We start from the raw sequence: 14,259 nt of genomic DNA on the forward strand, positions 1-14,259 counted from the left end.
TTCTGAGACTGATTCAGAGACCTGAAAGCCAGATAAGACTCCTCAAAAATGGTCATAATTCCCATTTCTGTTTTACTGGTGGGGAAACTGAGGCTGAGGATGGAAGGAGGTGGCTGAGGCCACCCAGCCAGTTAAGAAGCAGAGCTGGACCAGAAGGCAGGCGTCTGGCTTCGACCCTTCTGGCAGTAGTCACCACACGGGTGAAGGTGGCTGGGGTGGACACACATGGCTTGCTCGGCCTGCCCTCTCCCTGTCCTGGGGAACGGGGGGCCCGGGCCCGGGGAGCGGAGTGCTGCCTGGTACGCGGAAAGAGAGGGCAACCCACAGGCGTGGCCCAAAGGCAGAGTCTGCTCTGCTTCATTTCAAAGCTGTGCTATCTTCCCTCAGTGTTGTTCTGTTTACTTCCTAAAAGCCCACGAGGAAGACAGGATTTTGAACTGTTCCCTAGAAGGCATTCGGTCTCCTCTTTCCCCACCAGCTTTCCCAGGCTGTTTCCCATTTACTGTTCTCCTTGGGCTGGGCTGGATGCCTGATACTCTCATCTTTCCCCAGAGACAGCCAACTGCCCAGGCCTGAGGATTCAGCCCACATCTCCAGGGAAGGAGAGAAGGTTCTGGCCCAGATCTGTTCCACTCACTAGCTGTGTGACCTTGGACAAGTCCCTTAACATCCACCTCCCTCAGTTTCCAGACTTTGGAAGAGGGATGAAAAGATCCAGCAGGCACAGTGCTGGGCTGAGGAAATGAGGTAATGGGCAGAGCAGGCACTTCACAGCGGCTGCAGTGATCCACCTGGGGGCTGGGAGTGGGGCTACATCCTGAGGGACCCTCCCCTCCGCCTGTGCGCAGCTCTCGGACTGACCCAAGCCTGTGGGCAGCTATGATCAAGGCCCCCGGGGCTGCCGGGGCTGGCGCTACCTATCAACTTATTTCCTTTGGCTACTTGCTGGACAGTTTGGGATTTTGCAGATTTGGGGGCGCTGATGGTAAGGGTTTTTCTTTTTTGGGTACTTATTGTCAACAGCTATTTTTGTAAGATTTTTTTTTTTTTTTTTTTTTGCTCCCTCCCTGTCCAGTTCCTTTTCGCTGCTTGCCTTGTTAGAGCTGGATTTCCAGCCAGCCAGTTTCACAGCTTCGCGGTGTCTAAGGCCCCATTAGATCTTTCCCTCCTTGTTAGTGCTTGGCAGCCTCACGCCATGGCTCTTCGTCAGACGGTTCTCCTCAGCACTAAGCAGTGGGGACTCCGGCTGGGCTTTCTCCCTGTCAATTCTACCCATCCACCCCCCGCCCCCTAAGGCAGCTGCCCTTCCCCACTTCCCCCTCAGACAGCTCAGTGCCAATTCTCAGGGCAGAAGAATCTGAAGGGCTCTCAGCACTTCTCTTGGGGGCCAAGAGTGAGAGGAAAAGTCAACCTAGGGCCCGGGTGCCAGCACAGCTACTACCCTGTGAGCCAAAGGGCTGCCTGGCAAGGCCCCCCTGGGGACCTTCTTGTGCTCGCCGCCACCCCCATCGCTTTCCAAGAACTCTGTGCACCAAGGGCCTCCCAAACTGGGTCTGGGATGTGTCGGGGGCTGGCCCGAGGCCTGCTGGCATTGGAGCTCACTGTGCTGGGCTCTGTGCCTAGTGAACTATCAGCTCTTTTCATGTAGCTCACTTCCAGGGGGAGGACAGGGCTGCCCCTGGGGCTCTGAGGGAGGTGCCAGAGCCAGGTCCTCAGAGAGACCCTCCTGCCCTTTCCCACTGGGCCTGTGGCTTTGGCCCTGGCCACCTCTCACCAGGACTGCAGCTGTATTTCCTGGTCTTCTTGCTTATCTCTTCCCCTTCCACCCAGCCTCCATGCTGCTGCTAGTAATTACCATTCTAATTAAGCTCAGATTCACTGAGTTCTAGTTAAGTCCATAATCTGTTTAAAACCCAGCAGCTCCAAGAGCCCTCACAGTTGTCAAGACGCCTTAGCATGACATTTAAGGGCCCTCTGGTCAGGTCCGAGCCTCTTCCCTGACCGTCCTCCCTTCCTGCACCAGTGACCTTAGCAAAGCCAACTGGGCACTGCTGTGTGCCTGCCTGCCCCTGCTCACACACACTGTGAATGTCAAAGTCAATGTACATACCACCCTTCTCACCTGGCCTTCTGTGGACCCCAGCTGGAAGTGCCTGCTCCCCCCAGAGCCCTCACAATGCCCCATTCCTCCATGCATGTGTGCGTGTGTGTGTGTATGTGTGTGTATGCGCACGCGTGTGTGTTTTATCAGTGGCTATGGTATCTCCCTCCAGGGCTGCAAGTCCCTGACGGTCTCAGAGTAAGTTTTATTTATCTTCAGGTCCAGTGTCTAATGCATGGTCTTGGACTTGGTGTCTATTCCACCACATGTGGCTGAATAAAAGGGCTCCCAGAGGCTGAAGACAGGTGCTCCAGACTTAAGGTAGCTTCTAAAACCTGGTCACATGTCACCCCTCTGCTGTGTGAGAAGTACTTAAACATTTGTTTCCTTTTTGGACTTCTTCTTCTTCTTCTTTTTCTTTTTTTTTTTTTAAGATTTTATTTATTTACTCATGAGAGACAGAGAGAGAGAGAGAGAGAGAGAGAGAGAGAGAGAGAGGCAGAGACACAGGCAGAGGGAGAAGCAGGCTCCTTGCAGGGAGTCCGACGTGGGACTCGATCCCGGTTCTCCAGGATCGCACCCTGGGCTAAAGGCGGCGCTAAACCGCTGAGCCACCCAGGCTGCCCACCTTTCTGGACTTCCTATTGAAGGAAGAGACAGTGGCTTCACCTCTGAACCTGATTCTCTCTGCAGTATCTTTGGATTCATGGTGCCTAACACAGTATTAGCCATAAACTAAGTGCTCAAAGGAGACGAGACAGAAGAAGTTAAACCATGCCCACGGACGGCTTCTTCATGGCTGTGAACTGTGCTTCTCTTTCAGGGAATTCCAAGCCAAGGCTAAGAGCCACTGGAGGCAGCTGGCACATCCTTCAAGAAGAAAACATGCTGGAGCTTGAGGAAAAAAGGCAGCTGTGGCTGGGGATCCAAGCTATTAGCTCTAGGAGCAGTGGTGGCCACAGAGGTTAATTCTGCTGTCTCTTTCCCCAGCAAAAGCATTTCTTTTTGTCTTTGAAAAATGGGAAATGGAGTTAGTGTTGACAGGACAGCTTTTCCTTGGCAAGTTCTAAGGTACTTTCTGGATGCGGAGGCCAGGATGGGATCAGCAAGTTCCCATAATGCCCTGTAACTACATTTAATTCTGGGACTTTCACTGCCCAGAAGAGGGAAGCCAGGCTGAGTGGAAGGAGGAGCTGCCCCTTCCTGCCCTCAGGGGACATGCTGGCCTTCTAGCTCCTCGCTTTCCACATCTGCTTTTCCCTGGCCCCGGGCCCAGGCTATTGCAGCGAGGCTAACTAACATCTTCACCAGACAAGAGGAGGCCCTGGCAACCTTTCTCCAGCAGTCAGAGACAGGGGAGTGCAGTGCAGCCAAGCTCAGGGACAGGCCTTTGCCTTCACTCCATTCACTCATTCCACAACTTCCTGAGTGCCTACTGTATGCCGGGCAGGCACTGTATTAGTATGGGGAGCAAACAGCGAGCCCAGGGGATGCTCCCCTTCGTTTCTGAGTGATGGGGTTGGGAAGCTTTGAAAGTCGATAACCCAAAAAGCTGAGACTTGCCGACTCTCCCTGTGGACAGCTCTTCCTAGAAGTCTTAGAGCTGAAGAGATTTTAATCAAATTTTTATAGAGCAAAAAAAATGAGGAGTAGCCTGGAAAACTTTTGGTGCTGACTGACAGGGAAAGGGCTAAGGAAGGAGCAGCCCCAGAACGTGAATTACTCAGGCAGAGCTGTTGCCCTCATTAATCCATCTGGGAACTCTAATGTGTAGGGGTGTGTGTGCAGTGGTATCCCCCCGGCCCCACCTTCTAGCTAAGTCCAGAAGGGTCAGCTGACTTCACTAAGGGTTTCTTCTCCATGTTCCTGCAGGTGGCCCCCAGTTTGCCAACATGAAGAGAGAGGAGGCAGGGCTGGGAGTAGAGGTGGTGGTGTGTGGAGCCACTAGGCCTGCCTGCTAGATGGGAAAGTGGGCCCAAAGAGACTCTTGCTTCCTGGTCCCCTGTGTCTTGCTACCAGAGTGGCAGGAGTGGTTGGTGGCTGATGGGGTAAGCACCTCAGAACAAAGCTCCTGGCCCCAGGAGAGACAAAGCTGGCAGTGACATACCTCTCTCTTATTTCTATCTACGTGAGGGGGTGCTTTCTGAAAAGGACTGGGATGCTGAGAAGACCTGGGATCCAGAGCTCTAGGCAAAGGTCACAGGGTACCAGACAGAGCGAGCTATCTGAGCCCACTCTGCCTGCACTCCAACATTAGACGGCTATACATGCCAAAGAGTGCCTCTGGCCTCTGAACAGTTCACCCTCCACCACCTGCTCTCCTCTGTGGGGTGGAGGCCGGAAGGGAATCAGGTTCTGGCCTCTGAAACTGGCCAGAACCCAACAATGAGTCATGGGCCTCAAAGGGAGAGGGCCCAACTTTTAAAAATCTCAGTTCATGGCGGTGAGAAGGACAGTGCCCTGTAGGGAGCTACAGTATGGAAAGTTGCTCCCTGGGGGGAAGACAGGCAAATTTGTTACCCTGCCTCATGCACACCATGGCTTTTCCTTCTATGATCATTTTTTGAGCACACAGCTCAACACAGACTGAAAGCATGTGTGTCTGCTGGTGGCTGCCTTGTTTGATGCTCCGACTGACAAGGGGGCTCGGGTGAGGGTAAGGAGAGGGACCGAGTGAGAACAGCCTGCTTAACACAGCTGCCAACAGGCTCCAAAGTGGCTCAAGCTCTACTGCTGGGAAGTGCTAATTGGTTCTCAGAAGTGTGAGGCCAGCACAGAGCCAGCCAGGGCTGAGGCTGGCTGAGCTACACCTGACGTAGGTGAAGGAAGGGGCCGGTGGTGTGTTGGCACAGCCAGAGTGGCAGGGAGCCACGAGCGTAATAGCAGCTGGCCTAGAAGCCCAAGGCCGGCGTGCTTGTCCCCAGAACAAGAGCTTGCAGCAGTGAGTCTCTCTGGTAGTCTTTTCCATCTAGGCCACCCTGTGTACTTTCTCTGGAAGAACAGCCTGGGTCCTCTGAGTTTTACAGAAGACGGAGGTCAGGGGACTTGGTAAGAGCAGCTCAGCTTGTTGGAAACAGTGACCCAGATCAAGGACGTACTGCTCCTGCCTGAGGAGGCTCCTCACACCACCAAGGGAATGTTCCCCAGGCAGATAAGAGGGTACTCCTTTGGAGAGGGGAGGGTCCTTTCTCAGCACTACCAGTCTGTACGGAGGGACCAAGTGATAGGACCCGCAGTCCTATTTCCCCCGTAGAATGCCAGGACTCTTACCTTCACCAGGACCCGAAGCTGCTGTCCCGGGCTCCTGGATTTCCCTCTCCGTCTGTGTTTCGGCATTCTGCAGCTGAAGGGCCAGGGTCTGGGTGCCCTGAGATGTCACAGAGGTGGTGGGGTTCCGGGGCTGCAGCCCAATTGCATTCATCAGACCCATGTCTCTGTCTGTCCTCCACGTGGCTCTGCTGGTTCTAGGAGAAAGAAAGGCAGACTGAAGCCAGGCAGGGCTCGGGACAGCATGCCTCACAGAGTTCCGCTTGTTCCCTGCCAATCCTCAGGGCACACAGTCCCCTGCACCAGGGCCTGCAGGCTCAGAGGACAAGCCCTGAGCTCGGCAGCTCCCCCCTCTCCACCATGGCAGATAACGCCCCCCGGATCAGGTCAGGCTCTGGAACAATGAAAGGCTGCAGAACCATCCAATTTTGCAGACCAGCTAACTGAGTCACTCATTAAGCAGTGAGTGTCTTTCTGGGGAGGCAGAGATGGCTGATCTTAGGACTCTTATCTACATACATTCAGGAAGCCATCAGCTGACATCGTTGGACAAAGGGTGAGCAGGAGAAGAGGGATCTTTTCTCTCTTAACTTTTCCTTCCTTCTAACTACATGCTGACAAGATTCCAGTTTAAATTCTTGGAATTTCCACTGTATCTCCATTTTGGAGGAAAAGCCCTTCTGGGCTCCTTCAGGGCCTTCCCACAAGAGAGCCGTGAAGGTAGGCAGCACAAGCTGACCTACGAGTAAGGGCCAGGCCCCCCCACCCCAGGATAGCTACAGCTGGCAGCAGAGGGAGCCCAGGACTTCCATGGCAGGCACCAGCCCCTCATTTCTAGCTGCTTCTGGGGACTCCTCCAGCTGTGCCCTGTAGGAAGCAGTGGTTGCCTCGGGTGTATTATTGACCCAGCACTTTTTCTCAAAATTTTCAGTCCTCATTAATAAATTAAGTGATAAGAGGATCAGTACCAGGTTCCTACTTTCTAACTGGCCCCTGGGGAGGGTCTGTCTCTGGGCTACAGCTCTGAGCAGCATGGTCCCTCAGGCACTGTCCACAGATTCTCCTTGGACCACGAGCACACTTCTTGGGGACAGCATCCCCCCTCTAGTGCTCCCTCTTCTCTCCTCACCCCGCTGTGTCCAGACACCATGGCCAGGATGGGAAAAAGCCACAGGATGTCCTAGTTTGTTCTCAATCAAGACTAAGAGCAGATGTTTTGTTCTCTTCCTTAGCCATAGAATATTTTCCTCAAATGAATTTGTGCAAAAGCTCAATGCATAAAGCAGATCAAAGAGGAGATGCTGTGGCTGAGGAGAGGCACCCAGAGAGCCCCAGAGCAGTCTGAGGGCACCGCTTGAGAGTCCATCTGAAGCAGGTGGAAGGGACAGGCCTCTAGCAGCTGTGCCCTTCCCCCTTCCCAAACTCACCCAGGCCTTTCACTGCTCCTGCTGCTGGAGTGGACAGTGAAGACAGTCTCATTTAGCTGGTCCCAGTAGTACTCAACACCAGAGTTTAAGGCCCTGAAAATCAGTTGGGAAGGGTGGAGGGGGAAAGGTGGAGAACATTAGAGAGAGAATGGCCAGAACTCCTTACACTTCCTGAGCTTTGGCCCAGCAGTCCTCTTTTGTCTCTCCTAGGGCTGAGCTGAGACCAGGACTAGAGATTCCCACCAGGATGCTCAGTGCTGGAGCAATGTGGATGACTCTCCAGCAGCCCAAATGCCTGTAGTGGTGGGGTTTTAGCCTCTTCCTTCCTCTGAACAATGCCTAACCAGCTCCTTCTTGGGACTAAGAGATAGCTAAAAAACAGCCACACTTTACATAGGCAGTGGGTTGAGTGGTTTTCAGACATAAAGAAAGGAGCTAAGATGGCAAATGAGAGGCTGGGGAGGCCCTGGAGAGACAGGGTGCCATGGACAGCCCTGCCTAAAGTGTGGGCTTAGTGCTTTGAAAGGGAGAAAGCATGGGTTCTTGTTACTGGGTCTTCTCTGATGCCAGGGGTGGGTGGGTTGGGGGGAAGGCCAAGAGGAAGGAAAATGAGACACCTTACCATTATTAATTGGCCTTGAGCTCAGAAATCTAAGCAGGGGAAAGCCACCACTGAGCCAGAATGGCCCACATGGCTTTCTGTTCTAGAGCTTGAGCCTCCTTTGCCAGGGCAGGCTGAGAAGCAGCTGGGAAAGGTGCTCCTAGAACCAAAAATGGCCCATGAGTGCCCCAGAGCCTCCTACTAGGGTAGGAGACAGAGAGCCTTGAGTGGCCACTGGCCGCACCGCTGGCAGCAGAGAGGAGTTTCTATCTGTCCAGTTCTCTAGTTGCCAACCTTGCCCTGCTTCCTCCTTTCCCTGTAATGGACCATCAAGCAGTTTCTCCCAATCTCACATGGGAACTGCCACCAGAAGGGATGCAGTAGCTTCTCAAGTTTCTACAATGACCTGCCACCCAGGCAGGAATTCTGTTACACAGACTGCTCTGCTTTTAAGGATTCCTTCCTGGAAGAGGTGTTACCGAGCAGTTGCTGTGGTTGAGGGTGGGGTATGGGTGGTGAAGGTGGAGACAGGAGATGGGGAAGAGGTGTCTGAGCTCATCAGAACTCTGGTGTCCCAGGGACATCCGGCTGGCTCCGTCGGGAGAGCATGCAACTCTTCACCTTGGGGTAGTGAGTTTGAGACCAATGTTGGGCATAGAGCTCATTTCACAAAAAAACAGGGCAGCCCCGGTGGTGCAGTGGTTTAGTGCCTCCTGCAGCCTGAGGTGTGTGATCCTGGAGACCCGGGATCGAGTCCCACGTCGGGCTTCCTGCATGGAGCCTGCTTCTCCCTCTGCCAGTGTCTCTGCCTCTCTCTCTCTCTCTGAATAAATAAATAAATCTTTAAAAACAAAAACAAAAACAAAACCCTGGTGGCCCTGTGGAGACTGTAAGAGACCCAGCCCTGCTCCTAAATGGGACACAGCATGCACATGTGCTTGAAGAACTGTGCCCCCCTCATCCATATACTGGAGCCTTACCCCACAGGGTGACTGTAGCTGGAGGGTCTTTAGGAGGTAATTCAGGTTACATGAGGCTGTAAGGGTGGGACTACAATCCAATAGGACTGTGGCTTTATAAGAAGAGTGAGAAAGTGGGATGCCTGGCTGGCTCAGTCAGTGGAGTGTGAGACTCTTGATCTCGGGGTTGTAAAGTTCAAGCCTCACGTTGGGTGTAGACATTACTTAAAAATAAACTCTTAAAAAACAAGAAGAGTCGGGGATCCCTGGGTGGCGCAGCGGTTTAGCGCCTGCCTTTGGCCCAGGGCGCGATCCTGGAGACCTGGGATTGAGTCCCACGTCGGGCTCCCAGTGCATGGAGCCTGCTTCTCCCTCTGCCTATGTCTCTGCCTCTCTCTCTCTCTCTCTCTCTCTCTCTGTGACTATCATAAATAAGTAAAAATTAAAAAAAAAATAAAGTAAAAATAATATTCTTAAAACAAAAAAACAAAAACAAAAACAAAAAAAAAACAAGAAGAGTAAGAAAGACCCCCCGCCCTTCCTTCCTTCCTTCCCTCCTTCTCTCCCTCCCTCCCTCCCTTCCTCCCTCCTTCTCCCTACCATGTGAGGACACAGTGAGAAGACAGCCTTTATCAGAACCCAACCCTGCTGGCCCCTGATTTCAGACTTCCAGCCTCCAGAACTGTGAGGAAATAAATTTCTGTTAAGGCCCCTGGTCTATGGTGTTCTGCTATGGCTACCCAAGCTAAGACAAGCTCCAACAAAAGCCAACTTTTCAACCTAGAGGCGTTGGTCACCTTCCTTTAATGGCAGCACTTCTTCAGTCAAGAGCAGAGAAACCAAAGCCCGTGGGTCATAAGGAAAAGGCCAGCCGTAGGGGAGTGATGTCAGGATTAGCCAGGGTAGAAACCTGATAGGACCAGGATGACAAGGTATTGTGTGTCAGGTGGCTGTGTTATTGCAGGTGAAAGGGAACAAGCCTAGCTCAGAGCCCCTCATCGTGAGGGTCATGAAGATTCTGGAGACTGGGCTTCACCTGAGGGCAAACAAGCGTCTCCGGAGGGAAACAAAAACAAAAACAAAAACAAAAACAAAAACAGAGCCAGACACAGTGCTCTTCCTTTTCTGCTCTCAGCTACCCCCTGGGGGCCTTCGGGGCTGCAGATTTGGTGTGATCTTCAGACCATCCCTTTAAAAAGCTCCTTTCTTTTCAAAACATTCAGCTATTTCTATGGGTGTTGTCTGAGGCAGCAGGGGCACTGCAGCGCAGAGGTGACAGGAAAGGACCTTCCACGAGGGAAGAGGCAAATGGCCAGAGGTCAAAAGCAGAGGCCTCCAAAAACAGTCATTACTGAAGCTTTTGATGAGCAAATCCTGGCTGCATGAGGCCCTGTGTAAAGCCAGCTGCCAGGGAGCCTCTGATTTATAAACCTGTCAAGATTTATTGACAGGTGGCAGTACCATCTGGGGCCCTGCCAAATACTTCCTCTGTAATTCCTGCTAGCCAGGGCTGGTTAGTGACAACAAACTGTCCACATTAGACCTACACTGAGCCATGTGCTGTGTGACCAGGAACCTTCCTTCCGGTCTTAGAAGACAGGCCACCGGAAGGCCCACTCTCTGGGCTGGGACTGTTAGTGTGATGCTGATGGTCAAAGGGTCTCCTAAAACACTTTCCATCTGGCAGTATGCACTGTCAGCTCAGAGCTGCGGATTCGGGACATTCAGTGATAGGGTCAATGGTCAAAGAGAACGAGACAACGGAGACTGGCAGATGTGCTGCTCTGTGCCACCCATCTTTTCTGCCCCCACCAACAGGTCTACTATAGCCCTGACTTGTTCTACTTTCTGTGGTCAGAGCAACATGTTTTGGAAAGTTTGGTTAAAATTCCAGGTACTGGACCAAGGATAAGAGCTAAAGACACCCTCTCTGGCTACTGAAACTCAGCCTTTAATACTCAGTATTACTGATTTCCTTCTATAAGCTAAAGAACACTTCAACCACCTCCTTTCTCCTTGGGTTTTAGCAAGGATCAATGAGTCACTGTTTGCTCTGCATTCTTCCTGGAAGCCAGGAAAACACACGAAGGGATAAGGAAGCATGGGAAGGCTGATCAGGTGAGTCTTTTCAAATGGACTTCTACTTCACACCTGGCTTCCTTCTGCAGCATCTGTAAGCTGTGCTTTCTGGGCTTGGCTAAGTGACTCCCTCACAGCTGGGACCTCCTGGGCTCCCTGAACACAGCTAGGAGCCAGCCTGGATTCCTTGGTGGTAACCACACTCTCAAGCAGAATATGGCTCTGGACTTCTCACCTTTTTTTTTTTCCCCCAAGATTTTATTTTTAAGTAATCTCTACACCCAATGTGGGGCTTAAATTCACAACTCCTAGATCAAGAGCTGCACACTCCACCAACTGAGCCAGCCAGGTGCCCCTGAACTTCTCCACTTCTAGGGAATATTCCCTTTGAGAACATTCTTCTTTCATCTATCACTTACATGGCTGTCTCTTTGGAAAGAAGGACAGGCATTTATCCCTGCTCTCCATAACGTAGGAAAAAGTTGGCACCTGGATCTTGTGGAACAGCCTGAAAGATGAAGTGTCTATGGCTCCCCTTTTGATTTAGGGGTGTGCCTTTCCCTTCTCTGGTCAGTGAGGCTTGACTACAGTCGCTGTTTATAGCAGTAGCTTTGTCTTCAGGGATAGAGTGGGGGCCTTGTCAGGGGTCCCACACCTAGCCAGGGGGCCAGACGCCCCACAGGCCCGGCCTAGTTTCTTCTGGCATGAGTCCCTCAATTCTGTCTTCAGAGCTGACTCTGAGAAGCAGTGGTCTTCCCAGCAACACCTCCCCCCCATTTGTAGGGCTGATCTATGAAGCCGGAAGTGAGCAAGCTCCCCCTCACATCAATCTGGTACTTCACACCCACTATGGTTATCGGTGGGGGTGTTGGCTGGGCTGGCAGTCAGCCAGAGGCACAGCAGCAGCTTGGGAGGAGTGGCAGGAGGGGGAGCAAAGCAACGGAGAAAGGAGTGCCTCACAGCTAGGAAGGGTGAGGTGACCGGGCTATCAGCCACCCTAACGGCTTTGTATAGGGGCTACAAGGCCAGCTATTTGTCTCCTCACCTGTCATCAAAATTTCTTTCCCTGGAACGATAGGAGTATTTCCTACAGCCTTGTTCTACTGTCAGTGGGGTTTTAGTGCCACCAAGAGATGCCCAAGGGGCTGGTGAACTCTGTCTTTGGGCTTGGAGCGAGTGTGGAGGCTAAGACAATGGAGGAGAAAAGAAGAGCAGGACTGAGAGCACAAAACGAGGTGCGGCTGCCTGTGTCCACGGACAAAGGTAGACAAGCACCTGTTCTGGAGGAAGGGCTTTAACCCTGGCCCGGCTGGCTATGCCCTCGGGAACAGGTGTGCCAGAGCCGTGTCAAAGGGGGAAGGGCGGTGAGTATCAGGCAGCTGCCTCCTGGAGAAACAACAACCCTGAGCTCCTACTGCCATATTCGTTTGTTCTCCTTGTTCTCGGCCAGATACCAACCACAGACTGTTCGAAAGATGTGAATGTTCTCGCCTCTCCACTCATTTCCCACCGTGTCGATCACCTGACTTGCTTAAATGCCTCAACGTGATCAAGAGCTGCATTCTTTACCTGAGGTCTTAAGAGAGTTATGAAATTATATGGGTGCTCTTATGGTATATTTTCCTGTATAAGAGTGCACAATGTTTCCATCACAATTTTAAAGACATTTGTGATAGAAAAAAGGTTAAGAAATCAGCTGTAGGAAAGAGCTCTGCCTTGGAAAGTCAGGAAGCCTAATTCTATCACTGATCTGCTGGAAGGCCTGGGGTGAGTCTTCCCTTCTTTACCTGAATACTGTGGTCTTCCCTACCTGAAGCCAAATCCCACAGATACAAAGGGGACTGAGAAGTGGAGAGACTCTGAACAACTTAGGACAAAGTCATGTCTGTCTTAATTTACTTGGTTCCCTCAGATATGCAGCCCTAAGGTTTGGGACATTTGCCAGAATGACCCAGAATTCAAGAGAAACAGCAACCCCAAATGGGCAGGCCAAGCTAGCTCTCTCTTGAGCCAACACAAGTTGGCCTGCGATAGGCCACTGTCCATGGTGTCAAATGCTAGTGTCCCCTTGCTCCTGGAAAAGGCCTGAGTTCCTGAGGCTACATATCCCAGGCAGTCCAGGATGGCTCCAGCCTGCTGACGCTGGATGTTGAAGACGACATATGGGGAGAAAAGAGAGAAGAGAGGCCAAAGCCAGCTTCATGTTTGGCTGAGGTGTCTGTGACTCACACCAAGTGCGGAGGCCGGGGTTTCAGACATAAAAGCCTTTGTGGGACCACGATGAACCGGAGGTAGAGATTCTGCAGGTCACTCTTGCAAGGGAAGGGGCTGGGAGTTTGGCTGGGACAAAGGTTTAGTGGCTAGAACTACAGACAAGACAATAATGTTGAGGAAGGAGGTCTTGGAGAAACAGGGAAAGAAAGACCTATAACTAGTGTTGGTAAGAATAAAATGATGGTCCAGAATTCTGTGCCAGTTTTGGAGAGGATGCCTATCAGAGTCCTCTTATGAACTCCTAAGAGGGTGAGATAAAATAATCAGTCTCATGTGCTTTGGGGAGAAAGAACAAGCTCAGAGCAGACTAATCCCAGAACTACGGTCAGGCCAAGGGGAGGGCAGAGACGGAAAGACCCAGCGCCGGGACTAACAGCGGCACAGTCGTCAGAGAGACAGGCTCAGTTCTGGAAAGGCATACGGACCTGCTAAGAGAGGCCCTCTGGACAGAGAGCCTGAGAAGAGTGCGGCTTGGCGGAACCACAGTCTCAGACAACAGCCTCTCTTTGGGAAGGACTCCGAAAATGCAGGATGGTATCAAAGAGCTGCCCTTAGACCTGGGTTTCCTTTCCCCTGAGCCACTGACCTAGCTCAGCTGACAAGGGCTCAGTCACCAGTCACCTACCAGGCACAGAACTGACCCAAATACACACCCCAGGAAAAAAATCACCAAAGGCCCTATCAAAAGGCAATGCGGACATTTCCAATAGCCAGAGACCCTACCAGACCAGTCACGCCATGCTCTGTGATCTGCAGAACGCCCTGGGAGAAGACTCTGCACCAAGTGAAGGACAGCATGAGGACGGCCTGGAGGCAAAAGTGCCATTTAGTCGGTCGGAACCCTGTGGTGGCCCACGCAGCAATCAGCCTGATCTGCACGGAAGCACAGAGCTTCACGCGCCCCACCTGGCTGGGTCTGGAGACTGATGACAGACCTGGCGGACGCCCAGGGTCTGGAGTGAACGAACAGACCTCTAGCCTCCAAACCACCAGGGGAAGGGGTGTCATCAGGACCTACGACAGAAGTGCTTTGGCCCCCTGTCCCCTCGTAGCCCTTACTTCAAGACCAGACAACAATCATTTTGATTTTAAATGGAGATTTTCAATTTGCCTTCACTTTATGAAGCGCAAGCAGAAAGGAAAACAGGCAGGACACAGACCCAGGCTGCTAGAGATCAGTGGCCTGACAAATTAGGGCTTTAACAATACTCTATTTCCAATTTTATTTCTTAAGTTATGTCTATGGCATTTACACAAACCCAAGACCACCTGTTGAATTTTTCAAAAAGCATTTAGGAAAGAATCTTTGATATCTATGCTTTTGCCTGCAGGGAGACTTTACTATCACTAGGGAACCAGAGAACAAGAGAAAAACAAAGGAAAAGAATACTGCCTTAGATTTAAGAAGACATAACAACTAAACCAGTCTTTTGAAGATTTCTGGGACAGACAGCTAACCCTAACAGCCCTAAGGTAAAAGGACCTTCTATGGAGTGATGCACAGACTGAGGCAGGCTCTAGCAGAACTTTGATTTCCCATCAACAAGACCC

At 51.8% G+C, this 14,259-nt stretch overlaps 1 protein-coding gene and 1 long non-coding RNA gene across 8 annotated transcripts in view; one reads left to right on the plus strand and one right to left on the minus strand.

The window, feature by feature from the left end:
* Nucleotides 1-14,259, minus strand: part of AMBRA1 (autophagy and beclin 1 regulator 1) — a 170,019-nt gene that overhangs the window by 1,732 nt on the left and 154,028 nt on the right. For all 7 annotated transcript variants that reach the window (XM_072790705.1, XM_072790707.1, XM_072790706.1 and 4 more), the window contains 2 exons: nucleotides 6,796-6,888; nucleotides 5,372-5,565 (listed from right to left, as the gene is read on the minus strand). In XM_072790705.1, the coding sequence (XP_072646806.1) occupies nucleotides 5,372-5,565; nucleotides 6,796-6,888 (287 nt within the window). The remainder of the gene's footprint in view (nucleotides 1-5,371; nucleotides 5,566-6,795; nucleotides 6,889-14,259) is intronic.
* Nucleotides 612-3,062, plus strand: LOC140612729 (uncharacterized). The gene is made up of 3 exons (XR_012013896.1): nucleotides 612-747; nucleotides 2,321-2,422; nucleotides 2,925-3,062. It is a non-coding gene; the product is annotated as an uncharacterized lncRNA (long non-coding RNA).

This window comes from Canis lupus, chromosome 21 (genome assembly GCF_048164855.1).
Source record: "Canis lupus baileyi chromosome 21, mCanLup2.hap1, whole genome shotgun sequence".
Lineage (NCBI taxonomy): Eukaryota > Metazoa > Chordata > Mammalia > Carnivora > Canidae > Canis > Canis lupus.